General features: G+C 37.1%; 1 protein-coding gene and 1 non-coding gene across 5 annotated transcripts in view; one reads left to right on the forward strand and one right to left on the reverse strand.

The window, feature by feature from the left end:
* The window catches only part of METTL8 (methyltransferase 8, tRNA N3-cytidine), a 79,911-nt gene that overhangs the window by 47,703 nt on the left and 4,373 nt on the right, over positions 1 to 27,835 (reverse strand). For 2 of the 4 annotated variants that reach the window (XM_063105739.1, XM_063105728.1), the window contains exon 2: positions 1,723 to 1,877. The exons of the other annotated variants lie outside the window; for them this stretch is intronic. In XM_063105739.1, the coding sequence (XP_062961809.1) occupies positions 1,723 to 1,865 (143 nt within the window). In that variant the 5' untranslated portion in view covers positions 1,866 to 1,877. The remainder of the gene's footprint in view (positions 1 to 1,722; positions 1,878 to 27,835) is intronic. 4 annotated transcript variants of the gene reach the window in all.
* LOC134365489 (U6 spliceosomal RNA) lies at positions 17,420 to 17,529 on the forward strand. The gene has a single exon (XR_010022112.1). It is a non-coding gene; the product is annotated as a U6 spliceosomal RNA (small nuclear RNA).

Here is a 27,835-nt window from a genome sequence, read left to right on the forward strand (position 1 = left end):
TTTTAATTTCACCTTTGACCTTGGTGTTACAAGGCCGTGCTCTAATCAACTGACCTAAGCAGTTTATTTAACTCTATATATCCATAATTCCATTTATTTCAATATGTGATTCAATATAAAAATTATTAATGAGATATTTTACCTTATTTTTCTATAGCAAGTCTTCAAAATCTTACAGGTCATCTCAATTCAGACTAACCACATTTCAAGTGTTCAATAACCACATATAGCTAGTGGCTACCATACTATGCAGTAGAGAACTAATTAATAAAGGATCAAAGTATTTCCTTTTAAAATTGATATTCTGTTGTAATAAAAACATTAAAAAGTCCATCAGTCACTTTCCCAGAGCTAGAGACCCTGCTAGTCTGATAACAATTTTGTCTGCAGATATCATACCCAACTTTAGATTGTCAGACCTGAGCCATCCCCTGACGCCTCTCCCTCTTCCCACAGCAGTATCTGTGTTCTGGACATTTTTACCTGAATGCCCTGTTTTCAAAGTCTATTCAAAATGTCTAAAACTAAATTAACTATTTTTCTTCCAAAATGAAAAATCAATTTACCTCTTGATTTTCCTGTTTCTATCAGTCACCTCAGAGCAAAACTTCACAGTCAAATTCTTCCTTTTCCTTTCTTCTGCACAAGCACCAAATTCTATTTATTCCTACTTCACAATCTCTCTTTCATTGGCCATTTCCTGCTTCTAATTCTCCCTGCTGATCTGTTCAGTATATTGTTACCAAATACGTATACTTAATACACTATATGTAATGTCATTTTTCTTTAGTGGCTCTGTAATGCCTTATACTTGAGCTATAAAGGACCATGTGCAATCTTAATCCCACCCCCACATCTGGTTTATATCATTGCAACCTTATCTTTCAGCAATCTCCTAGAAGAGCCCTTTTTTAGGCAAACTATCCTTTGTATTGTCTCCTGAAGACAGCTTATACTTCCTCATCTCAGTGTTTGACTTTCTTCTGACCTAGAATGCCCTTACTCCAGCCTTACTTATCCAGATCATTATTCAACACATATTTATGTGTCAGGTACTACGCTAAGGCACTGCGGGCAGAATAAATAATCTTAATCTTAGTTTCCTCCTCTTTAAGAAATCTTCCTATGTCCAAACAGAAGTGGTTTTACAGTATTGAGCTGTTCTTATACAGCATATAGTCTGTAACACTCATTAGGCCCTTAAAATTTGCTGACTTGTATTGCTAATTATCAACTTTTCCTGTAAATATATACATATCTTCTCAAATAGTGTGGATTTTCTGAATGTGTGAACTAGGGTTCATACAACTATATTCTCCCTAGTGCTCAGTAAGCAGCAGATACTGAACGCATTTGCTGATTGACAAGTATTTGTAAAAGAGGGAAGGGTCGGTGAGGCAAGAAGAGGGCCTCACCCAGAAAAGAACCCCTTACCCCCACCCAGTGATATGCTGGCAAATCAGGATCAGAAATAAGCAGGCAGGGTCTGTAAGAACTCCAAAGCTGCTAAAAGCTCTTAGGAAGTTCCACTTTTCCAATTCCAGTTGCAAAGAAATTCAGAATTGGCAACACAAATCAGGATTGGTTATCCTGGCTTTTGGACCTCTACAATATAAGTTAGGTTATCAGCTTTAAAAATCCTTGCTTGGTACTAAATGAAAATAATACCACTGGTGATATTTAAGATACATACTTAATATCAGACCTAAAGAGAAAACTCACCACATATTGTGTTCAAAAACTTTGGCTGGATCAGTTAAAATCCTTGATCCCAGAGGGGTCACTGGGTGGTAACCACTTTGGTATCTGTGAGGCATTTTTCCTAGCCTTAGACAGGAAACAGAATTTCTCCAAATCACATTCATCCTAAGCAGTACCTGGAAAGTTATAAATGATTAATTTTAGTCAATATGGATTAAAGAGCGTATTGTTTATCTAATAACCAAAATCTGGTCCAAAAGGTTTACAACCTGAAAAAGGACATGAAAAATAAATGAAAGATGGGCAAATAGCTTCTCTTCTAAAGTATTTTCAGGCCAAGAGAGGGAAAAGTTATACTTAGGGTGGGCAACACTGGCTGGTATTCTTCATAAGCCACAGCTTTGGCTAACTTTGTTTTGTTTGGTATTTGCTTATTTAATTTTTAGCAAATGGCTGAAGGACGTAATCATAGAATCTGAATTTTATATATTAAAGACAGTTTTTAAAAAGTGATTCTAGGGCTTCCAGTTACGATGGTGGAATAGACGGTCCCCAGCATCACTCTCTCCCACAAATCAACCAATTTACAATGATAAAAAAGCAACAACAGCCAAGCTGGGGCTGCTAGAGCTCAGGGGAAGAGGAGGAGAGACCTATGGAGTGCAGAAAGGTGGGAGAAGCCACGATGAGAGAAAGAAAAAACTGCCCCAACCATCTTGTGCCATGGCTGCTTTAAGGAAGGAGCTGCTGAGTGCACAGAACAGGAGCTGGCAAAAGCCGCAGCTGTGCCCTTCAGATGAAGTTGCTTGGAGGCGGCAGGGGAGAAGAGGGCCTTGGAGGCCCCCAGGCCAGCAAGACCACTAACAGGGTTCCTGTGGACCCACACAGGAGCAAGGAGCCACAACAACTGAAAAAAAGGGGCCACTCAGAGGCCAGTGAGTCATCGCAAGGGACTGGCACATGGCCCATCCCATGGGAAGTGTTTGGAGCATGGGCAGTGGGGGTAATGGGCCCACTGGGGAACGCTTAGGCACAGAAAGGACAGCTGGTCTGCCCCCTGATCAGCATAGGACCACTCAGAGGAGACTGGTCAGGAATATAGAATGGTATGGGGTGCAGTTTGATGAAAAGATTTAGTCCCAGATCAGAGTTTCTACACAACCCAGGTAAACTGGGTCTCTGGAGAGCCGGAAGTACCTATAAAGTCAACCATTATAACCTGAGCTGAACAAAAAGCCTTCCCTAGGGAAGCAGCAGCAAAGTAGCAATTTGGCTCAACCAGAGCTCAAGTACTGGTTCCAAGAGGAAACTCCCCCACTTTAGAAGTAAGCAAGCAAAGGACAAAAAATTAATTCCTGCCCAGGCACACCATCAGGGCCTCGGGGCCCGCCCGGGGACCTGAGGCATGGATCCAAGGATGGGACTCCTTTCCCACAACCAGGCATCGCACCAGTGCCTTGGGGTCTGCCTAGGGACCCGAGATATGGATCCGGGGACTGGACCCCCCCCATCCCACAACTTGACACACTGCCAGACCAACGAGCATGCCAAAAACATCACCTCCATGGGGGTGGCCCACCACAGCCACCACAATAACCATGGCTGCCATGAAAGTGGCTAGATGCCACAACCACCACGCAGATGGTCCACCAGCCACTGGAGTGCATTGACACAAGGAGAGTCACCAGCAGAGACCAAAGAAAAGAAGAGGATGTCTCTCTCCACAAAGCCCATTCCAGAGTGACAGAAGAAGCATCTGCTCTACAATAATATTGGGACACCTGAACACACCTCTCAGCATCGGACAGATCATCTAGGCAACAAATCAACAGAGTGACCATTACTCTTTCAGAAGGAGAGAAGAAATCTAGGGTAATTAGAGGTGGGAGGGGGAAGTAGAGAGGGATGTGGAGAGATTGGACAAGGGGTATAAAGAATAAGTGCGATTTGTAACCCATATATATGCTAGTATATTAATATTAACATATCTCAAAATTGAACCCCCAAAATATGTATAATCAATTATGACTCAATACAAATTTAAAAAAATAATAATAATTTTATTATTTTGTTTTGGGAATTCTAGACAAACATATTTCTAGGGAATATTTCATGATCACTAGACCAAAAGCCCAACTGTAGGAGCAGAATAAGAAAATAAACCTATTAAATCTCATTCCTCATGCTAAACTGAATAATATGAAAGACACAAAAATAAATCAATTCTGTATTAACACAGGGTACCAGCAATTCTTAATTCTAAAAATCCTGTATACACATATTTTTAAGAACAGTCAGCAATACGATTGCAAAATAGATTTCCCTGTACAAAAAGCATGCTTAAATCCTAGCTCAAGAGGCAAATCACCAGTTGATTAGTCCAAATCCATCCCCATTTCTGGAAGAATAACTTAAACATTTAAAGAATATGTCATATTAATTATGTACTGGTAAATATGTCACTTTAAAATCTTTATGTAAAAGAATTAAAAAGAAACTATAAAGAGCTTACTTTTTCTGATAAGAATCCATTATAATACTGCTTGGCTTTTCAGTTGTTCATCACAATATTCAGCCAAATGCTGTAAGCTGTCAGGTAGAAGATGCTAAAAGGTGTGTGTACATAATATGCAGTTGGGACTACTGGAGGGACTATTAGGCACAGAAATGTTATTTACTGTTCACCCTTTACCCACCTTACTGAAAACGAATGTGTATAAAGACTGTGAATTCCAAAACAACATGCAGAATATTAAAAACATCTCATTGTGCTCTTAAACATAAAATTCATAATTTTCCTTTTGGAAAAACAAAAGGGGGACTTAATTATACACACGTAAAAGATTGTAATGGTTACACTCAAATGTGACTAACAGTGATCAGAAATGAAGCATTCGTTAGCTACTGCGGATGCTCCTGTTTCTTGTTTGTTTTCCCTTCTCCACTAAGTGCAAGCTCTTTGGTGGACGCAAATGAAAGGAAATGCTCCGCCTACCACTACCTTTACCCTGATGTGCCTTTGTTCTTTTCACCTGTCAGTGTTCCACATAAGACTAACAAAGCCCTACTTGCAAAATTATTTTTAGAGCTCTTTCTGCATTGAATATTATCCATAAAATCTTCTATATGCTGAGGAGTAGAAACTGATTACACCTAGAAAGAGAGGCAATTTCTGCTAAAAAGTGTAAAATGATGTAAATGTTTCCTATCCAGGAAAGCCAAATCACAATGAAATTTCAGTCCTTCAAATAATCATGTGATACATATTTATATCTATCTATATATAGAAGAGGAAGAGAACAAGAAAAAAGGCAAGAGTTTCTATCACTACAAATGACCAAGAATCTCTGTAGACAGTCAGAGACAAAAAGACAAAACCATACTAAATATTAGGCAATTCAGGAAAATGTCAGAGAAGTATGTGTCTTGCAGGCTGCTAGCCTGTAGACAGCACTGTGTGGCCAGGGCCTAAACATGTGGCAATTTTCCTGCTTAGGTAGCTGTTCTCTAACCACACAAGCATTTCTATCTATTTCATTTACTTATTATCTGTAACAGTCATATACAACCTTGTGTTGTTATTTATCTTCTTTATTATATAAATATATAATAAATTTATAACAGAATATAATAATATAGACAAATACATAATTGTATAAATGCCTTCTCAACTAAATTACAAGCTTTTAGAGGCAGCAACAAGCTGCTCATGAATTGTTTGACTGATTACATAAAAATGATTTTTGTCTGACATATTTAACTGGAAGAAAATTACTTCATATTTTCCAGGGTGACTCCTAAGAGCCTAGCAGTGAGGAAGAAGTAAGTGACAGAAGAGTATGACTATATACAGGCAGCTTTCCAGTTATATTGACTACAATAATTAACAAATATGTGCTTTATGTTATGACTACATTAGCTTAAGGTTTACTAGGTCACATGTCCATTTTATAATGAGAAAAGGAGAGAAGGGCAGGGCCAGCCCCAAATAGAATTCTAATAGAGAAAGTTGGTTTTCTGCCACCAGAGTGATCAATTCCTTTTATATAGTCCCTCTTAACTCCCTTTTGCATACTGTAATTTGAGTACAAGTTTAACTAAGATACTATTTGCATAATAATAATGTGTGGATAATTAGTATTTTTATTTGAAACTGTGTGGATAATTAGTATTTTTATTTGAAATAACACAAAGAGGTATAGTATAAAATATTACATTCACCCAAAAGAAGGCAGGAAAGGAAGAACAGAGGAATTAAAAACAGATGGGACAGAGAGAAAACAAATACCAAGATGGCATATTTAAACCCAACTATCTTAAGTATAAATGAACTCCAATTAAAAGGCATAGATTATTAATTTGGATTAAAAAAAAGCAAGACCCAACAATACACTGAATAAGAAAAGCACTTTAAATATAAAGACACAATTAAAAATTTTAAAAAGATACATCATGCAAATACTGCTTGAGAAAACTGGTAGACAAAGTAGACTTCAAGAAAAAGACTATTACAGGGATAAAGAGGGACATTTAATAATGATAATAGCCAATTCCTCGGGACAACCCAGCAATCTAAATGTGCATGTACCTAATAACAAAGCTTCAAAATACATGATGCAGAAATGAACAGAACTTTTTAAAGGGAGAAATTAACAAATTCACAGTGATACTTGGAGATTTTTAAGTACACTCTCTCAATCATAAATAGAACAACAATCAGCAACAAGCTATCAAAATATCAATAAACAAATGTAAGAAACGTTATCAACTTGACCTAACTGACATTTATAGAAAGAACACTGTACCTAATAACAGCAGAAAACATATTCTTAAGTGAATATGGAACATTCACTAAGGTAGACCATATGTGATGGGCAACAATCTCAATAAACTCCAAAGTACTGAAAACATACAGAGTATGCTCTTTAACCATAACAATATTAAATGTTGATTTTTTTTTTTTTTTTTTTGACTAGTAAGGGGATCGTAACCCTTGGCACGGTGTGGTGCACACCACACTCAGCCAGTGAGTGCACCGGCCATCCCTAAATAGGATCCAAACCTGTGGCCTCAGTGCTACCAGTGCCGCACTCTCCCGAGTGAGCCATGGGGCTGGCCCTAAATGTTGATGTTTTTGATGAATTGTATCTTATTAATAAATGTCCTTCCTTATCTCTAGTAATACTCATTTTCTGGAAGTCTACTTTGTCCATATGAATATAACCCTACCAGCTATCTAATATAATATTGTATGTGATATATGTTTTTTAAGTTTTTAATCTATTTCAGTGTTTACATTTAAAGTGCTTCTCTTATAAGTAGCATATTATTGATCCTTGCTCTTTTTTAAAATCTAAACATACAATATAACATACTAGAAAAAATCCCAAACATTTAGAAATTAAGCAACACACTTCTAAATAAACTATGAGTCAAAGACTAAATCTTAAGGGAAATTAGAAAATATGTTGAACTGAGTGATAATGAAACCTCAAAATATCAAGAATTGTGGGATCAACTAAAGGAGTGATTAGAGGGAAATTTATTGTTTAAAATGCCTTTTTCTATCAGAAAGGAGAAAGATCTCAAATCAATAACCTCAGCTTCTATCTTAACAAGATAGAAAAATAAGAAAAAAAATAAGAGTAAGTTAGACTCAAAGTAAGTAGAAAGAAGGAAATAATAAAAAATAAAAGCAGAAAGCAATGAAATAGAAAATGGACAAAACAGGGAAAATCAAAGCCAAAAGCTAGTTCTTTGAAAAGACTAATAAAATAAACTTCTCTCAAGACTGATCTCAAACATTTGTGTTCCAGAAAATACAAAATTCCAATAACAGCAGTGAAAGAAGAGACATCACCACAGACCCTATAGACATTGGAAAGCTAATAAGAGAATATTATGGACAATTTCATTTCATCCATTAGATGAAATTCCTTCAAAACTACAATTTACCAGTAATAACAAAACAACAAAAGGGAAAATCTAAATAGCCCTGAATTTATTAAATAAGTTAATTTGTAATTAAAATCAAAATAATCACACCCATTAGGATGACTATTATAAAAAAAAGAAAAGAAAAGAAAAGATAAGAAAACAAGTTTGGCAAGGATATGGTGAAACTGAAACTCTCTACATATACATTGTTGGTGGAACCTAAGACGATGCAGCTGCTGTGGAAAACAGTATGGTGAATCCTCAAAAAATTAAACACATAATTACCATATGATCCAGTAATTCCACTTCTGGGTATATATCCAAAAGAAGTAAAAGCAGGGATTCAAAGAGATTTTTGTACACCCATATTCACTGTAGCATTGTTAACAGACAAAGGTAGGAGTAAACCAAGTGTCCATCAAAAGACGAATGGATTAAAAAAAAAAGATGAATAGATAAACAAAATGTGATCTATACATACAATGGAACATTATTCACCCTTAAAAAAGAAGGAAATTTTGACACATGCTACAACATGGATGAATCTTAAAGACATTATGCTAAGTGAAATAAGCCAGTCACAAAAGGACACATTTTGTATGATTCCTCTTATATGAGGTTGCTAGAGTAGTCAAATTCATGGAGACAGAAAGTAAAATGGTGGTTGCCAGGGAAGAGGGGAAAATGGGGATTTAAGTGTTTAATGGGTATGGGGGGAGGGGAGAGAGGAACGGGGAGATATTGGTCAAAGAACACAAAGTTGCTGATATGTAGGATGAACAAGTCTAGAGATTTGTACTCTCGAGATTTATAATCTAGAGATTTGTACACAACATGAGGACTATAGTCAACACTATTTTATTGTATTTGGGATTTTTGCTAAAACAGTAAATTTTAGGTGCTCTTGCCCCACAGACACAAAAAAGGTAACTAAGTGAGATGATGGGTATGTTAATTTGTTTGACTACAGTAATCATTTCATTATGTATTTGTATATCAGAACATCTTGTTGTATACCTTAAAAATATTTAATAACAAAAAAGAAGCTGGACAAATAAAAATTTTAAAAACTGGTTATAGTTTCAGTCGGGGAAGATGAAAAATTCTGGAGGTGGATAGTGGTGATGTTTGCACAACAATGTGAATATACTGAATGTATACTGCATACTTAAAAAGAATTAAAATAGTAAATTTTATGTTATGTATATTTTACCACAATAAAAAACTAACAATCTCCCCACAAAGGAAACCGCAGGCACAGATGTCTTCACTAGTGAATATCAAACATTTAAGGAAAAAACAACAACAATCTTACACAGACTGTCAGAAAATAGAGAGAACACTGTTCAACTTGTTTATGAGGCCAGCCTAACTGGGATAGAAGTAGTACATTTGTGTGCAAGAAGTGTTTGAATATTGTCCACATTGTTTCATTGCAGTTTTCCAATAGACTTAGTGCTTCCACTACAGTTTCAAGTTATTAAGTGTTTATCAGGAATAAAACATGGGGATATCTAAAAGGGAGAATCCTGAGTAACAATTTTCTAGGCATGTCACGGTGTGCTTTAATTACTAAAGCTGATTTTTGGCTTGTGTTACCCCAGTTCAGAGCAGAGAAATATGAAGAAGCCAACAAATATCTGCACAAATCCTGGTGAGACTTTTTTTTATTTACTGCTGGAAGCATCTGAAAATGTGGTCCTGACCTTTCAATTAGCTCAAACTAATTCTGCCATATCAAATTCTAGTCCAAATAATTAAGTGATATTTCTTTTATCTACTTTTCCTACAGGTTCTCACTTCAGGTCACTAGCCTGTGGTGTTTCTTCCTCTTGAATGCTGGAAAAGCCAAAATGAAAGAGAACAAGCATGGCTTTAGGGCCATGGCCATCTGAGATCTCAATGCCATGACACAGTCATGAATAGTCCATTGGCTAAAGCAATCACTACAAAACAGACCCAGGAAGGAACTGAAGCTCATACATAGAAGTATCAGGTTGACAGAGTGTCATGATCAGTAGCATTTATTATGGTATCAAGTTATACCATATATATATGCTATGAAGAGCTGATAGACTTCTTGCCAACTTTAGGTAAAGATAGATATGTGCATATTTTAGAATGCAAGGAAAAGAACAAATGTATAAAACGACTTGGGTTCAACATATAGTATGACAAACCAAGGAGAAGATGGTTTTAATTCTAACCAGTTTTCTAAGCCAGCCACCACCACTGCCACCACGTTAAGCTTAGTAGCAAAAGAAGAAGCCTTAATACAGAGGACAATTTATGGGGAACAGACCTCTGCCTCAGCTCCAAATTTTGGCTAGATGCTTTGCCTTCCACTAAAATGAAACCTTTTTCACAATGATTCACACATCTGCCTGATCATACCAATAAACCATAACATATTCTACTGGAATAGGTAAAATATATGTTATACACATGAAAAAGTTCTTAAATAATTGCCAATTTTATTTTGTGAGCAATGAAGTATTTTTTTAAATAAAAAGCAAGATTTTAGTCAAAAGAAATACTCCATATTTGCAAGTTGAAAAAATATTTTAGGAAGCACCAATTCTAATTTATCTTTCATGTAAATCTCAATTTAAATAAGAGTTCAGTATTCACCACATGTGAGGTCTTGTTCTAAGCACTTTATATGTATTACCTTATTTAACCTCCATTTCCCTATCAAGAGGTACTATTTTAGGAAAAGTCTATAAAGGATGAAGTAAACTAACATGCTTAAGGTCACCCAACTAAAAATTGAAGGGATTTTGATTCAAATCCAAGCAGTCTAACTGGAGAGCACACACTCCACCTATATATATTAACATCCTTGTTATTCATATACATATAATTGTTCACATACATATAATTCACATTTGCCTTCTACTTTTGTACACCATGTATACAAGAAGGATCCCAGTACTGATTCTCCAGTCTTTACCGAAGTTGTTAATTTGTTGCAACTGATCTAAGGAGGCCTAGAATTCTTTCTCTCCCTTCATCTCTCAACTGTTTCTTCTCTTGGGCCTTAGTCAAATAGCCACCAATGCCACTGGGAGGCACCAGTCCCCAGATTTAGGAGAGAACAGTCATTCTCTTTCCAGTGCTCAAATCTCAAGATACAGGTAAAGGGCTCTTCCATCACCTAAACAGTGTAACATTTTAACACCCAGTTCTTTTCACTGGTCTTCTGTTTTTGCACAGCTGAGGAGTAGAGGCAAAGAAGGGCTTCATACATTTCACTACTACTAGAGAAGCCCCAAAGTACTAGAGCTATTTGCTGTCTTTGTGAACAGTACTGCTGTTTGTGTGAATCCATAACGATTATCCCTGGAGCATTTGGCTGGCTCTGCGTAAAAACTATTTGTAAGACTCCCCAAGAATGATTCCCAGTTGTCTCAACTTCTTGAAACCCCTGGGAGGGAAACCACTGTTAATCATACACTAAATGCCTGCCCACCATTTAAAAGTTAACTCCCCTTCAATGTTTCCTGGGTTCTGAGCATCCTTTAAATAAATTAATTAGTGAGACATTCATGTATTTACCTTTGAAACTGTTTAGCTTTTCCTCTCAGCTGGGAAGCTGGTACAAAGGTTTCATTCAGAGTAGCAAACATCAACTAGATAAAGCTGCACTAAACATTACCTGAGAGGCTAGCATTAATGAGAACAAATTAGAGTGCTATTGTACTGTTTCGGAGAGTGAAAGCCGACAGGTAGGAAACACTTAAGTATCAACTACACTGTAGTGAAAACTGAAGCTTCAATTAACCCTGGCAATTTTAGGGAACTCTGAGGGTGACCATCTGTGAGGCAAACAGCTTAGGCAACTCACACATCTTGTTTTAATCTTTCTTTGGATGATTATAATTTCAGGGTACAAATAAGGTCATTAGCAGGAACAGAACAACAACAATAATTACAGTAAGTATTTGCAGAGCACTTTGATCAGACTGTGACGTAAGTTACTCTGTAATCTCCAAATGGGAATCTCATGCTTAGTGTCTGCTCTCTGTGATGGCCTTTGAAAGATGGCCACATGATGCACTCACACAGAAAGAGGGACTCAAAGAGGGACTCAGAGGTTATTTCTTTAAGGGATTTTGTGTAAGCCCATCCCAAAGCCACGTTAATCCAAAATAGCTGAAGGCTATAGTATTCTAATTATTCTGAAGTTGTCTCCAAACACATTATGCTGGACCAGAATGAAGTTGGTTTTAACCCATTCACCTGACATCTCGCATTTGTATGTGCTATGGTAACTTTTGGAGTGATTAACCAAATATGGTGGACTGATAAAGGGAATTAAGTTACATACATACTTTATGTTTTATAAGTCTTTACAAGTGTAAAAAAACCCCACATGGATGAGATTAATGGAGTTTTATCCTTATTGAGACTTCTGCTTTCCTATGCATTGCAGAGATCTCAATCTCTAGGTATACTAGACGGCAGGATATGTTTGTACCTGTATGCACGATTTATGCAGTCATGTTTGCATTAATATATTACTGTATTAATTAATGTATTAATGTATTAATAAGGTTGCCCTCACTAAGAATGAAATATTATAAAAACTTCAAGTCATATATGGGTGTTAGATATAAAAAATTGTACAATGTCAGTGAATAAGAATGTCCAAATGAATGTATTCCCATAATTTAAAAAAAACACGAGACTCAGACAGGCAGAGGTTATAGCACTGTGTACTTTCTACTTTAAAGAATCAGAATTATTTATAACTTGAAAAAAAATAAAGCAAGGCAAACTGCACCATGGAATAGCATGTAAAGTTTTGTCTGCCACAGCACAGGAGGCACAACATAATCAGAGAAGGAAAAAGTAGAATTCATGGGAAGGGTATGATTTCCACATGAGAACAGACAAGTTGAAAGTGTCTAAGGGAGTAATATAGAATTCTATAGAATTATGGACAGGATGGCCAAAGTATGTTAGATTCCTCATGAGACACATCTGTGCTTTCTATATATAACAGTCAGATGCTGCACCCACTGGGGTCACTCTTGTCTTGAACAGTCTCCTTGGACTGGTCTTCTGTAGAAAATAGAAAACAGATCCCCAATTTCCTAGTGGCTTTTTAGTAGAGCAGTGACCTTGTGACTATTTGGAGACCAACTCCAAATCTTGTTCTTATTCAAAAGGTTAGTCTTCCTAAAAGTTTACCTTCCCAGCTTCTCTTGTAGCTGGAGGAGACATGTGACCATGCTCTGGCTGATAGAAACCTGCTAAAGGGCTAAAGTCTATGTTTCCTTATAGAAGGGAAAGGGGCCAGAGGATAGCTTGTTGGCACTAACTTATCCTGCCTCTTTCTTGAATTTAGGTGTGATAATGGGTACAGTGGAGGAAAAGAACCTGGATTCTTGATGGCATCATTGAACTGGTAAATGAGTAAAAGTTACCATCTACCTGTGAACTTCTTGCTAGGTAAGAAAAATAAATCCTTATGTATTTTAGCCACCATTAGGTTTTCTGTTATTTTCATCTAAGAGGATTCTAACACATAGTACCCATCACTATTAAATCCTGTGAATTCAGCGACAAATCCATTTGGTTTCTGCTCTCAAGAACCTTAACATCCTGTGAAGAAGAATGAGATGCAAACAAAAAGTCCTGACACAATGTATAGTAGAGGTAAGTATAAGGTGCTATTAGAGCAAGGAGGAATGAATGATTAAGTGTACTGGTGGTGGCTCAGAGAAACTTCCTGGTCAAGGTGATATCTGTACTGGGTATAGAAGAATGAGAAGGAATATTTCAAGGAGGTAGGGGTGAAAGCCAGAGCATCTCAGCAGAGATATTAGCACAAATAAGGACAAAAAAGGGTGGCAGCATATGGGACATTCAGAGAATAAAAAGTAATTTGGAAAAAGATGCTGACCTAAGTAACTCTAAATATGAGTAAAGTTTATAGACTAAAGGCAATAAGAACTGTAATAAGCACTGTGCTGTAATTGATAAAGGGTTAACGATTCTGAAACCACATACATGTAAACTGGAATTGAACAATTAGTAAATAGATGGTGGATGGCAGAAGCCAGGTTACTCATTGTTGGAGTGGGACAGATAAACAAGGGGAGGCTAGATTATCCATATGTTAATGGTTTAGAATTAGAGTCATCAGTATGAGCTCATATTTGCCATAATATAAATACTGAAGTTACATGCAGTAATATTTGTAGATATGTACATATACATTGGTTAGTATACACACATATATTTCCTTACTGCATCAGCTGAGAGGGCCTAGAAGCAACTACACCCCAATAGCAACAAGCACACCCAGTACCGAGATACTGGTTTCTAATATCATCATCTAATAAAAAGGAACCAGGGCTCCTTGGAGAAATGGCTGATTCTAGGACTGGGGTAGAGGATACAAGATGAGCCTGGAGCATCTTACAGTGCCAGAAAGTAAGGAGGTGCTAAAACAAACAAAACAAAAACAAAAATCCTACAATGATGAGGGTATGTCAAAAGGATACAGGAGCCACCTGAAAGAGTTCCCAATAGCAAAGCTAGAACACTTTAAGCAACAAAATAAAAAGCAGTTTGGATTATAATCCAAAAACAAAACAAATATCCATACATCCATACTTGTAAGTGATCGAATAAACAAACAAATGAGGGAGAAAAGATAAATCTTCCATGCAAAAGAATTCCAAATAATTTACGTACTCTGTCCTCAAGGAGGTGGAACATAACTCCTCACTTCTTAAGTGAGGGCTATGCACGCTGACTTCCTTCTAAAGAATACAGTATTGAAAGAAGAGAAAAAAGAATACTCTGCAGTGGAGAAACTTGACAAACACCTCCTCAGGTGATCAAGGTTAACAACAACAGTGATAAGCCATGTTGATAATAAATATTCTTCATATGATGTGATAAGAATAGCATTTTACCTCTGTGTTCTTCCTCCCCAAGCCCCACAACTTGTCTTATCATGAGAAGAATATCAGACAAACCCCAGTAGTGTAACATTCTGTAAAATACCTGACTTGTACTCCTCAAAACTGTCAAGGTCATAAAAACAAGGAAAGTCTGAGAAACTGTCAGAGCCAAGAGAAACCTAAGGAGACGTGATGATTAAATGTAATGTGGTGTCGTGGATGGGATCCTAGAACAGAAAAAGGGCATTAGGTAAAAACTAAAGGAATCTGAATAAACTGAGGACTTTAGTTAACAACACTGTATCACTATTGGTTCATTAATTATGACAAATGTACCATACTAATGTAAGATGTTAATAATAGGTGAAACCGAGTGTGGAATATATGGGAACTCTCTATACTATCTTCACAATTTTTCTGTAAATCTAAAAGTGTTCTAAAACTAAAAGTTTGTTTAAAAAAAAGTAATTTTGATGTCTAGAGCCTATGATGTGAGGGGCAGACAGGTGGGGGTGGGGAGGGAGCTATAAGGCTAGAAAATTAGGCAGGGGAGAGATAGCAGGGAATCTTTATGTATACCAAATTAAGCAGTGTGAATATTTTCTTATAGGCAATGCCATAAACCAAAGAGTTTGAATCAAGTGAGTAATATGATGAGATCTTTATTTTATAAAGATTGTTATGATGGTCTTACACTATCAATCACTGGACCCTATGCCAGACCAGTGAAAACCAAAGCTCTGGGACTGGGGCATCAGTAGCTTTTAAAATCTTCACTCATGATCTTGGTGCACATTGAGGATTGAAAACCAGTCATTTACAGAATTAATTAGAAGAGGAAGAGGCCCAGGCTACACATATTAAAAGTCTGTCAGAGATCATGAGAGCCAAAGAAAGCAGTAGCCATGGGAATCAAGGAGGGGACAATTCAAGACACTTCATAGGCAGAATCAATGGATTTTTTGCAATGACTAGATGTGCAAGTAGGATGAAGCCAAGTATGAGACAAGGTTTCTAGCTTGGGAGCTGGGTAGATGATGACAGTATTCAAGACAGAGTTCACAAAAAGAGATAAATAGTAGTGGGATGGAAGTAGGGAAGGGCATATAATGAGTTCATTTTGCACTTGAGAAATTTTAAGGATCCCACAATATAGTCAAATGGATATCACCATTAGGTAGTTGGAAATAGTTCATGTGAGTGGTAAGTGCTAGAAATGTAAATGAGGGAGTCAAGTCACTGGTTTACTGGTGATGGCTAAAGTCAAGAGAAATTGATCAAGAAAAAAAATGGGACAGACAGAATTCATGGTAATACTGGCATTTAGGAGACAGACAGACAAAGAGGAGCCAGTTTATGGGATTGAATACTAAAGAATATTAAATGACAAGAAGCTAAAAATAAATAATTGGTTTTGGAATTATAGGAGATCAATGATGACCTTTATCAAAATGATTTGAATCCTGGCTCTTCCAGCAGAGTGCGCAGTTTGAGAAATAAGTACATCAATGGCATAAAGGAGGTTATGAATGTGGATGACTCCAATAAGCAGAGGAGAGGATAGGAGAGAAGTTGGGCTATATTTTGAGGGGTCACCTAAGTCAAAGAAGGGTATTTATTAAGTTGCAAAAAATCCTGAGTATATTTGTAGGATAAGAGAAAACCCAATGTTGTTAAAAAATAAACAAACAAAAAAACTAAAGAAACTGAAAACAGATGGAATTGCTGACAAAACAAGTTTCAAGAAGAAATGGGCAGAAGAGAGGGAGAATACGTACACAGAAAACAGTAGACATGTAAGGCATCGAGAAAAATCTCATCCTCTGATGGGTAAGAACATGTGTTTGTAGTAGAAGGGAAGATGGTTAAGAGAGTGTTTTCCTGATTCTCTCTTCTTCATGAAGTAAGAGGCAATAAGGTAGGGGACTTGAGGAAATGAAGTGTAGAATATACTATAAAACATATGTATTTCACAGGGCCTGGTTTTCCAAAGCCTTGCAGTTTCAAATATTGACCTTGCGGAGGACTGGAAATTTTCCTCAGGCTATAAGTCTCTGGTGTAAGATAAAGATTTGTGGCACAGCAAGGTTGCTGTCTCAAGGACAGACTGGTTACTGATTGTTATGTAAAGATACTGAGAAATTGCTGTACGAAGGAATGTTTGCTAAGATCAAGCTTTTGTTGCTAGCCTTACTGGAATGTCATCTGGCTTGTTTCACTGAAAGTTACCAGCCTATATTGTTAAACTATAACTCCACCTATGTCTCTTCCTGTAACTTCCTGGTCTAGAAAATAAATGCAGGAAGAGAACCCCAATTTGGGGTTAATTTCCTGAGGAAGGGTTGCCTCTCGCTTGAGCATTCCCAAGGGAAGTTAACCACTTCAGGATCTCTCACTGCTCAGAAGAGATGGGCTTTGAGTAATCCTTTGCATCTCCGTCACCCAGCGGAAGTGGGGTGACAAATCCATGGGGGGCGAAGCAACACAAAGGAACAATGAAGAATAGGAAAAAAATGGGAAAGGACATTATTCAGCAACTAACATCTGAACAAAGGAATGTCAAACATAAATGGCCCATCTGAAGTTGCAGCTCAAATTAGTGATCATTTATTAGATGCCTCCTAAGCATTCACTCCCTACCTACTTCCAATAGCTCATAGACTTGGGATCTATAAGTTTGCAGAGAAGCCAGAGCGGACCTGACTAAGCCAGGGGTGGACTGTATAACCTATGCTAGACCAGTCAGCACATTCCAAACTTCTGGGCATAGCTATTGGTTCAGAGGTGAGCATGTGACCAAACCTGTCCAACAGAGTGCATCTTAGATCTACTGCTAGAGATTTTGGGACAAAGATGATTTCGTGTTCTTGCTTCAGCAGCACATATACTAAAATTGGAATGATGCAGATAAGATTAGCATGCCCCTCTGTGTAAGGATAGCATGCAAATTTGTGAAGTGTTCCATAAAAAAAAAAAAAGATGATTTCTCATACCTGTTACATATGAAAGAGGAAGCATGAAGCTCTGAAGCTGTTGAAAGCTTAGTCAGCCTGGGCTGCCATAACAAAATATCATAGACTGGGTGGCTTAAACAACAGAAATTGATTTTCTCACAGGTCTGGAGGCTCGAAGTCCAAGATCAAGGTGCTGGCCAATTTGGTTCCTGGTGGGGGCTCTCTTCCCGGTTTGTAAATTTCCTGGCCTTCTCACTGTATCCTCACATGCCTACCTTCTGTACATTTGCAGAGAGATATCTCTGATACCTCCTCCTCTTTTTATGAGGGCACCAGTTCTATTGAATTAGGGCCTCACCCTTATACCTCACTTAATCTTTATTACCTCCATAAAGGCCCTATCTCCAAATACAGTCACACCAGAGTTGGGGCTTCAACATATGAATGTTGGGGGGACACAATGCAGTCCATAACAAAAGCCATCTTTGGAACCATGAGTGGGTCTGGCCTTAGGATGCCATGGTACAACTTAGAATAAAGCCAATTATGAGGAAAGAAAACCGGGAAGATAAAAAGAAGTGAGTTCTCATTGTTAAGTATCATAGTTAAGTTTCATTTGAGGCCAGTCCCACCTCTGTTTTTTTCTGTTATTGAGCCAAAACATTCCCTTAATTGTTTAAGCCAGTCTGAGTTTTCTGTTATCTGAAATCAAAAGTAACCTGATATAGCAGTTACTGATTTCCTCTACTACCTGGCAGTTTGGGGACAAAATATTTGGTTTGATCTGGATTAGGCTTTAGGATTAGGATTAAGGCTTGTAGTACAGAAAGTAATGGTGATAACTGATGACCATGAAGTAAGCCCACGATGACTGGAAAAAAAAAATAAATAAAGAGGGGAGAGGACAGTAGGAGGGATGGGGTGCAGGGCTGATAGACATGATGTGGCTGAAGTCTGGTTTTAACAGAAACAAGGGGAAGGGAAGACAGGAGGTACTGGTTAGTAATTAGGCCTTCTTAGTTTATCTATTAATCGACATCACCTAGTAACAAAAAAATGTAACACCATAACAATGAGAAGGACGTACTGCTTTGAACGGCAGGCTCTTACAGTGTGGCTAAAACCACAATGCAACAAACACCTATGAAAGAGAAATATTTTAGCATTGACAAAAGCTAAAACATGGATTCCCATCCACCACCTCATTTTAATCTGAAAGTCATTATAATAGATCTCCATCCCTTGCTCTTTGGGAATAGTCTCTCTCTTGGATAAAGCTACTAAAACAGGGTTTGTCAATCTACGGTCCTAAGATGCTTTTTTTAAACTGTGTTTTTACTATGATAATAATCTAAAAATAGAATCAATAGGAGCATACACATAACTGCTACTTGATTTCAGTTCCTGTGTTTGCATTTATGATCTCACTGGTAACAAGCAGCACAGATGTAATATGTAAATGATGCATCTGAGTATACATCACACTGTAAAGGGATTCTGCAGTACTTTGAATAGAGAGAAGTGGTGAGGGAATTGAGAAGACAAATAGCAACAACAGCACAGATGGCCTGAAGTCAAAAGAACCTGTATGGTGATGGTCAGTGCCTTGTTTATAATGAGAGATGCAATTTAGTTTCATTAAAACATCAGCAGTCATACTATAATGCTTTTAATTTGAGTTTTATTGGTTTTGTGGTTGCATTTGTACTTATTTGGGTTTTATAGCTGAATAGGAGCTCTATGCACAAGGAGCTTTTACCTACATTTGTGTTTATAAAAAAAAGTAAAAATATTTTAAATCAACCCAAGGGTCTGAGAATTTTTTTCCTTTAAATGAAGGCTTATTTCTCAACACTGAGAAATACAGCATTAGAAGATTCTGTACCACAGAATGCTACTCTTACTTCTCCTTAATGGCAGAAATACCCAAAGTAGGGCAGAATCACCTCAATTCTCCTTGTAAAGCAATTTCATGTACAGGTGAAAGGTTTGGACCAGGTTGAATCCAGGCTCTGCCACTTACAACCACTGTTGTCTTAGTTTGACAACTTCTGGCATGATATTTAACTTTGCTAATCTCAATTTCCTCAACAAAACATGGCTAATAAGATTATTTCAAAATATTGGAAGCTTCCAGGAGGTAATATAGGTAATACAGTGCTGGTAAGTGTTCAATAAACATTAGCTGATACTATTGTTGTTATCATTACAATTGCTTTCCTTACAATTTCCATAGGGCTTCATGAATAGCACAGGATCAAGTCTTCCACTAAGATGCTGCTTAGTTTAAAGAGCTCTAAATAGTCCCAACTTCCCAAGGAGGTGAAAGACTACCAATCCAGTGGGGTGGCACAGTAGAAAGAGTGCTGAGCCAAGAATGGAATGAGCCAGTGCTTCACAAATGTAAAGTCAAATTATTATTCAGTGAATTAATTCCAAAAACATTTTTAAAGGGAACCTCTTAAAGCTTGAAAAGGAACACACACACACACACACACACACACACACACACACACACACACACACACACACACACACACACACACACACACACACAAATAACTAGGAATACCATCCCCATCTCCCACTATCTAGTACTGAGGTGTTGAGGTAGTCAATTAGGACATGTCAAGCTGAAAGTAATAATCAAGTCTTACTGCAACAGTGCAAGCAGGAGTCAAAAAGAGGTGCTAGCCCCTCAATGTTCCATTTTCCTCCTACTGAAAGGCAATGGGTGAGAATCAAGTGTATACAGCATCAATGGGGAAACTGTTTCACTGTCCTGGGTTGGAGGAAGGGGGGACAAGGAGAAGAGAAAGGGCTTGGAGTGCAATGGTACTGACTCAAAGTAGAGAAAATGTCTCAGCAGAGGCCTTCAGTAAGGAGTCCTCTGAATGGAGGCAACTGGGCAGTTATGCACATGAGGAAGGCTGCCTGGCTGGGGGCTGAGTCCTTCACTGCAATCCCTCCAGAAAACTGCCATGCACTGGCTGTGCAACAACTCTGGCGTGGGGAGAGGTGCTTCTGCACACAAGGCCTTCCAAGCAAAGCCTTGTAATTGCCTACTGGCAGGCCTGAAAGATCACACAAAGGATTTCAACCTGCAGCCAGACTCCTCATCCACCAAATAAAAAAATAGTTCATTCTTTACCCAACACATAATAAACTTTATCCCAAGAAACTATCTAAATTTTTTAAAAATCAGTAATTTAAGAATAGTTATAAAAGCCCATGAATAATAATGTCATAGCAAGCTGCTTAAGAATAATTGAGAATATTATTTTATTAGTCTCCAAGGAACAAATTATGCAGAGAAATCGTAGTAATCTTCAACCTATGAAAGGCCTTATTCCTAAAATCATTTGTAAGACACTTGTTAAGAGCTCAGAACCACATTTTCTATAGGAACACTTTAAATGGTGATTAAAATACCAGGTTAGTCCATACATGCTTTTTAAATCCAGAATGGATGAAAAGAAATGTGTTTATTTTAAATAGTCTTAGAAAACTGGCAAATTCCATTTTCCCAAATAGCTGAAACACTGCCAATCCATACTGCCTGGGGCAACCTGAATCCTATTTAATACAAAAACAATCTGATTAAATGATGATTCTTTTAAAACAACAACAAACAAAATCTGTCAGTCATCTCTTTGCTACCTGACAACATAAGGTGTGTCTAGAAGGTAATGCTGTTTAACTAAAAACTAGACTTGTACCTTAAATTAAGTGTTGTCTTTCCAGATAAGTCACATTAAGAGATTGCTATTTATTCCAATAATAGCAAAATATTTTTGAAATTCCATTTTCAGATAATGTTCTCATACCAAGTTATTGTTCTTTTTCATATCCTCAATGGTGGCAAATTCTTTGTTTTAAGATAGTACCCTTTGTTTTTAATGTAAATTGTTATTCTCATTGACATAAATGTATAACCAGCTTGGAAGGATCATATTCATTGAGATATAGCTTCTGGTATGTACTCTTTCCTTAAACAGTCATACCCTGTAAATCAAGTTCACACAGTACATACTGTAGTATCACAAATGATAGTATCCTTTTTGCATATGCTTTTTCAAGAAGCCAAAACTATCTGGAAAGATAAACTGAATATTTTGAAAGTGTTTTGTTTTGTTTTGAATAGAAAATATACAGAGGGGAAAAGATCCCTCTACAAATGAAACAAAAAATAATACGAAATATCTAGGAATAAACTTTGCTGGAAATGTACAGGACTGACACAAAAAAAGCTATACATTTCTACAGGGGGACATGGAAGACAATTTTAACAAACAGGAAGACAGTTCATGGGTTTCTAGAGCTGAAAATTCAATATTGTAAAAATATAAAATCTTGCCAAAATCTTCTATGAAATTAAAGCAAGGCCAATTAAAATTCCAAAAATGTTTGTTGGGAAGTTGAACAAATAATTTAAAAGTTCATCTGGAAGAATAAACATGCAGGAAGTCCCAGGAAAATACTAGAGGAGAAAAGAGTGATTTTGGCCGGGGTGGGGGTGGGGGGGTGGGGAGAGCACGCTTGCCCTTCCAGACATTACAATACACTATAAAACAAGTAAATCCTGACCATGCCTCTAATGTCTGGTTATATAGTCAAAGCAAATGGAACAGAATAGAAAGTCCAGAAACTAGTCAAAATATATATAACAATTACATTTGTAATAAAACCAGTATTTCAAATTGGTGGGTTACATCTGGCCTATTCAAAGTATACTAAGAAAATTAGCTACCCAGTTGACAAAAATAAAAAGTTATGTCCCTATTCCATATCTAACATCAAAATAAATTCCAGATAAATTAAACTTTTACATGTAACAAATTGTATCTTAATTGGCCTAGAAAAAATATAGGTGAATATTTACTAAAAAGTGGGATAGAAAAGCCTTTTAAAAACATGATACTACATAAAAAAAGAAAAACACAAAGAGACTGCTTACATAAAAATATATGGGAAAATACACTATACAAGACACTGATGGAAATAGCTGCAAAATATTACAATGTGTTAATATTATTAAAATATAAGGAATGCTTAGAAAATACTAAGCAGAAATGACCTCAGTAGAAAATATGCTAATGCCACAAACAAACATTCAGAAAAGAAATGCAAAAGGCCACTAGACACTTGAAAATGTTCATCACACTAATAATAAATGTCTCTTTTGAATTCTTTTGACTGCCACTTCTCAAACTGGCTTAAATAATAAGAGAAATATCTGTTATAACTGGAAGTCCAGAGGTCAGACAAGTTTCAGGCTTGGTTTTCATCAACAGTTCTGTATGTCATCAAGGATCCAGGTTCCTGCCATTTTTCTATTTTGCTCTTCACAGAATCACCTTTATCCTAAGGCTGGGTTCCTTTGCCAGTTACAAAATGGCTGCAGCAGTTCCAGGCATCACACTAACATGGCAACATCCAGAGGAAGAAAAGAACCATCTCTTTCTTGTGTCTCTTTTTAGGAATGGGGAAACTTTCTCACAAGCTCTCTAGCAGACTTGCTCTCAGATTTCACTGGCCAGAATTGAGTCACAAACTATTCCCAGACCAATCCCTGGTGAGAGAATGGGTTGCTAGAACCTTAGACTGGAGGTTCTCAAGGTGTGGTCCATGGATCCCTGAGGACCTCCAAGACTCTTTCAGGGGGTCTTCAAAGGTCAGAATTATTTTCATAATAATATCAACAAGTTATTTGCCTTCTTTTTTACTGACTTCTTCTGTGTGACGTTTGCACTGATGGTACACAGGCAATGTGGATAAAAAAGCCAGCATCTTCACCTGAGTCAAAGCAGTGGCACCAAACTGTATGGAAAGTCACTATCTTCTTCACCAACCACAACACTTGCAGAAAAACAAGAAAATGCCAGTTTTACTTAAGCATTTCCTAAATGAAGCAATAAAAATTGTTTTCATGGAGCACCATTTTTATTTTGGCATTTTCTCAAAAATGAGCAAAATAAGCCTGTCAGGAAAACAACTGACACCATTTGTTGCCTTTAATAAAATTCAAGCTTTTAAGCAAAAATTAGAATTCTGGAAAACCTATGTTCACCACTACAAACTTAATGGCTTTCTAATACTTAAACACTGCTCTGATTAGAATAAGATACTTTTGATATTATATAATGAAATGTGTAAACATTTGGAAGACTTGCACAACTCAGTGAACCAATATTTTCCAGATGACCAACACACGATGTTACAAAATCATGCATGGGTGAAAAATCCATTCAAACTGCAAGATGGACCAATGGATTTTAATGTAGCAGAATATGAAAAGCTCACTGATATGGTTTCAAATTTTACATTGCAATTAACCTTTAAGAAACTACCACTTATTGGGATTGGTGTAGTATAAAAGAATATCCATACTCATCTAAAGAGATGATTAAAGCATTCTTCCCCTTCCCCTTTGTAACTACTTATATATCTGTTTGAGATCATATATGTCCACCAGAACATTTCATAACAGACTTAACGCAAAGGCAGATATAAAAATCCAGTCATCTCTTAGGCTAGACATTAAGTAGATTTGCAAAAATGTAAAACAATGCCACTCTTCTCATTAACTTTTTTCTTTTGGAAAATACTTTTTATAAAAATGTTACTCGTACTAATATGCAATGCATTTATTATTGTTATTTTTAAATGACTTTATAAATACTTTTTTTCTTAGGTTTAGTTTTTAATGCAATAAATATCTATAGCTATGATTCTAACAAAAGCTCTTTGGGGGCTGGTCATTTAACTCACTCAACAGAGTATAGTGCTGATAACACCCAGATCCAGGGTTCAATCCCTGTATTGCCTAGCCTCCAAAAAAAATAAATAAAAAGCTCTTTGGGGCCTGCTATGGTTTGAATGTTTCCCCCAAAAGCTCATGTGTTAGAAACTTGGTCCCTAATGCAGCAGTGTTGAGAGGTGGGACCTTTGGGAGGTACCTGGGTCATGAGGGCTCTGCCCTCATTAATGTGTTAAACCATTCATGGATTAATGAACTATTGAGGGAGTAGGTTAATTATCACGAGAGCAGGTCTGTTAAAAAACAAGTTTGGCTGAGTCTCCTGAGCCCCCTCACCATGTGATGCCCTGTGCCACCTAGGGACTCTGTAGAGAGCCCCCACCAGCAAGAAGGGCTTTACTTGACCTTAGATTTCTCAAACTCCAGAACTGTAAGAAATAAATTTCTTTTCTTTAGAAATTTCCCAGTCTGTGGTATTCAGTTATAGCAACAGAAAATGGACTAAGACAGGAAATTTATAATTTTTCAGAGTGTCAAGGGGTCCTGAGACCAAAAAGCTTGAGAACCACTGCCTTAGATTAATTTTCTAGAATGACATGGATAGTGGAAAGTTCAACACAAAAAAAACAGTACAGTAATTTTCTCACTACCGTTCTGGCAAAGGTGAGACACTGAGCAGTGATATGCAGGAAGAGGCACCATCACACACTGCGAGGGGAGTCTTAACTGAGGGGACTCTGGCGATACATATGAAAACTTTTAAAGAAAAAATGTGATGGAAAATTCCATTTCTAGAAATATATCCTAAGAATATAATCAGAAGAATATATTAAGGATTTGTCACAGAATTTTCTGGTACATTATACTGAAAAACTGCAAACAATATAAATATTCATCCTCAGAGGATTGACTAAATTACCGTACATCCATAGAAAGGAATTACGTAGCCACTTAAAATGTTGCTTAAAAACCTAAATTTATTGCTATGGAAAGACATCCATGATTTATCATGGGGGAAAAAATAGGTATAAAATAGTATCTACAGTATGGTCTCATTTTAAAAAATGAACATACCAAGAGATACACATATGCACAGAAAAAACTCTGGAAGAATTTATAGTAGTTATCTCTGATTAAAAGGCTCACAGGTGAACCTTATGTTTTCTTCTTAATACATCTCAAAATATTCTTTTCACTTTCTTTTTAAGTCAGCTCAAATTACCTTTATAATCAGAAAATATAAAAATATTTCAAAAACTAGTAAGAATATTTATGATAGAAAATATATAAATAATTTATAATCAGAAAATATAAAAATATTTTAAAAACTAGTAAGAATATTCATGATAGAGGATCCATGCTGGGGGGTGGGGGAGGAGATGGTACAGGCAGTAAGTGACGGTAACACTAGAAAGGTTTTAAAGCTTTTCTAGTGGTCACCCCGTTACACAGAGGAAAAGATGTTGTTGAATCTGTAAGAACCTGGTTAACAGGACCCATACAGAATGCTGGATTCAGGACCCAAATACCCTAGGGTCAAAGAAACCCGGAAAATGGTTACGTAAAAGACCCCGATTGGTTAGACCAGGTAAAGCAGACGACAGCAAATGCTGATGCAGATGGGACAAAGAACCCTGTTGTAGAAAGAAATTATTGAAAAAGGAAAACATAAGAGCGAGAGGTGGGAAACAGACAAATAACCCATGCTAGAATGCCAAATTCCAGTCATCTAGAAACTTCCTGTTCACCAACTATGGCAAGCACTTGCTACATTGCCGTTTGACATTATGGCTGCTCTCCCTTTCCATTTGGTAACTGTGTTTCTGATGCGCCAGGATCTTTTCATTTATAGTACTTGTTAATCATCACACAGCAAACACAGATGGCACCAGTCAGATCTGCCCAGCCTTGCCGCTGATGCTGATTGATGCTGAAGATAGCTCGCAGGAAAGCTCGTGCGCCCTCTGCTGGCCAACTCTACAAAGGACAAGAGGGTCTCTGTCCAAAGGAGACAACTTACCAAATCACAAGGGTTCGTTCACCTTCGTGTGCAGCTAATTTCAGTGAACAGTTTGGGAACCATTTCCTCAAACTGCCACCTGAGAGAGACAATTCCAGACTAAAACAATGCCTTCCTTTGTTACACACACAAAAAAAATCATAAAAACTAAAGTGCTATGAGAAAATAATCCATGAAAAGCATTTTAAGTTCAAATGATTTCACCTTATTCCTTAACAAAAAGGTGCCCAGCTGACTGCAACACAATCTGGCTATAAACCTCCATTAGAGTTTACTCTGGTTGAAAATCTGAGAATTATAACAGGTAATATTTGTACAGGTTTTACAATTTACAAAAAGCTCTCATGTTCTCCTTCACACCTAGTCCTCACAACAATCCTGTAAGCCAGGGAGGGAAGCAGGACAAACATTTCCCTTATCACACTGTACAGATGTGGGAGCTGAGGCTCAAACAGGTTACATGAGTCACCTTGGTCACATACTTACAAGAGTCTATTCTCCAAGCAGATCTCCTGATTCCAAATTCTATGATCTGCTCAGCTCACTATTCTATCTGAGCTGCTGATCCATAAGGAGTTTTCTAAAGATTTGGCATGTGTTTTAGGCAGAGAGGTAAAAGACCTAAAATATGTGTTTCTATAATATGTCCCACTTTTGTTTCAAATAACACCGAAATTTTAGATGCTGAACTCTATATGTGAGGAGTTTGCATTATGGGCAGCGCTTTGCTCAAAAAGAACATCAGTTTATCAAGGGAAGTGGACACCTTAATAAGGAATCTACTAAAGATCAAATAAAGTTCAGAACTCCTATGTGTGGCTTGTTTATGCCCATAAAAAGTAGATTCTGTCAGGCTTTGTAGCTTTTGCATTCACCCAGTCAATACTATATATGAAGCATAAAACTGGGATGAGAATTCTCAATTTTTGATCTTACTTTCTCTTGAATCTTTACAATCTTTTTTTTTTTTGTGTGTGTGTGTGTGTGTGTGTGTGTGTCTTTTTCGTGACCGGCACTCAGCCAGTGAGTGCACCAGCCATTCCTATATAGGATCCGAACTCGCGGCGGCAGCGTCGCCGCGCTCCCAGCGCTGCACTCTACCGAGTGCACCATGGGCTCGGCCCGAATCTTTACAATCTTGATGATTTCCTTCTTATCAATAAAGTATTATGGATACTGTTTTGTTGGAGTGCCAAGCTAAAAATCAGTATGCTGAAGGAGAAGAGAGATGCAGTGAAATTCAGCTATAATCACAGAAATCCCCAAAACTAAAGAGCAAAATAGTAATAATAAACAGAATCCAAGAATTGTGTAGCATTTGCTTTGTACCAGGCTTGTTTTTGAGGATCTAGACAGTTTTGAGGAGTACTAGTCAGGTATCTTGTAGATTGTCCCTCAATTAATACTTAGTTGTTTTTCTCATAATTAGATTAAGGTTATGAGTTTTATGGAGGAAAACCACAGAGGTAGAGTGCTATTCTTATCACATCATATCAAGGGTAACTGCTATCAACATAACTTATCAATGGTGATGTTAGTCTCA

Source organism: Cynocephalus volans, chromosome 1 (genome assembly GCF_027409185.1).
Source record: "Cynocephalus volans isolate mCynVol1 chromosome 1, mCynVol1.pri, whole genome shotgun sequence".
Taxonomy (NCBI): Eukaryota; Metazoa; Chordata; class Mammalia; order Dermoptera; family Cynocephalidae; genus Cynocephalus; species Cynocephalus volans.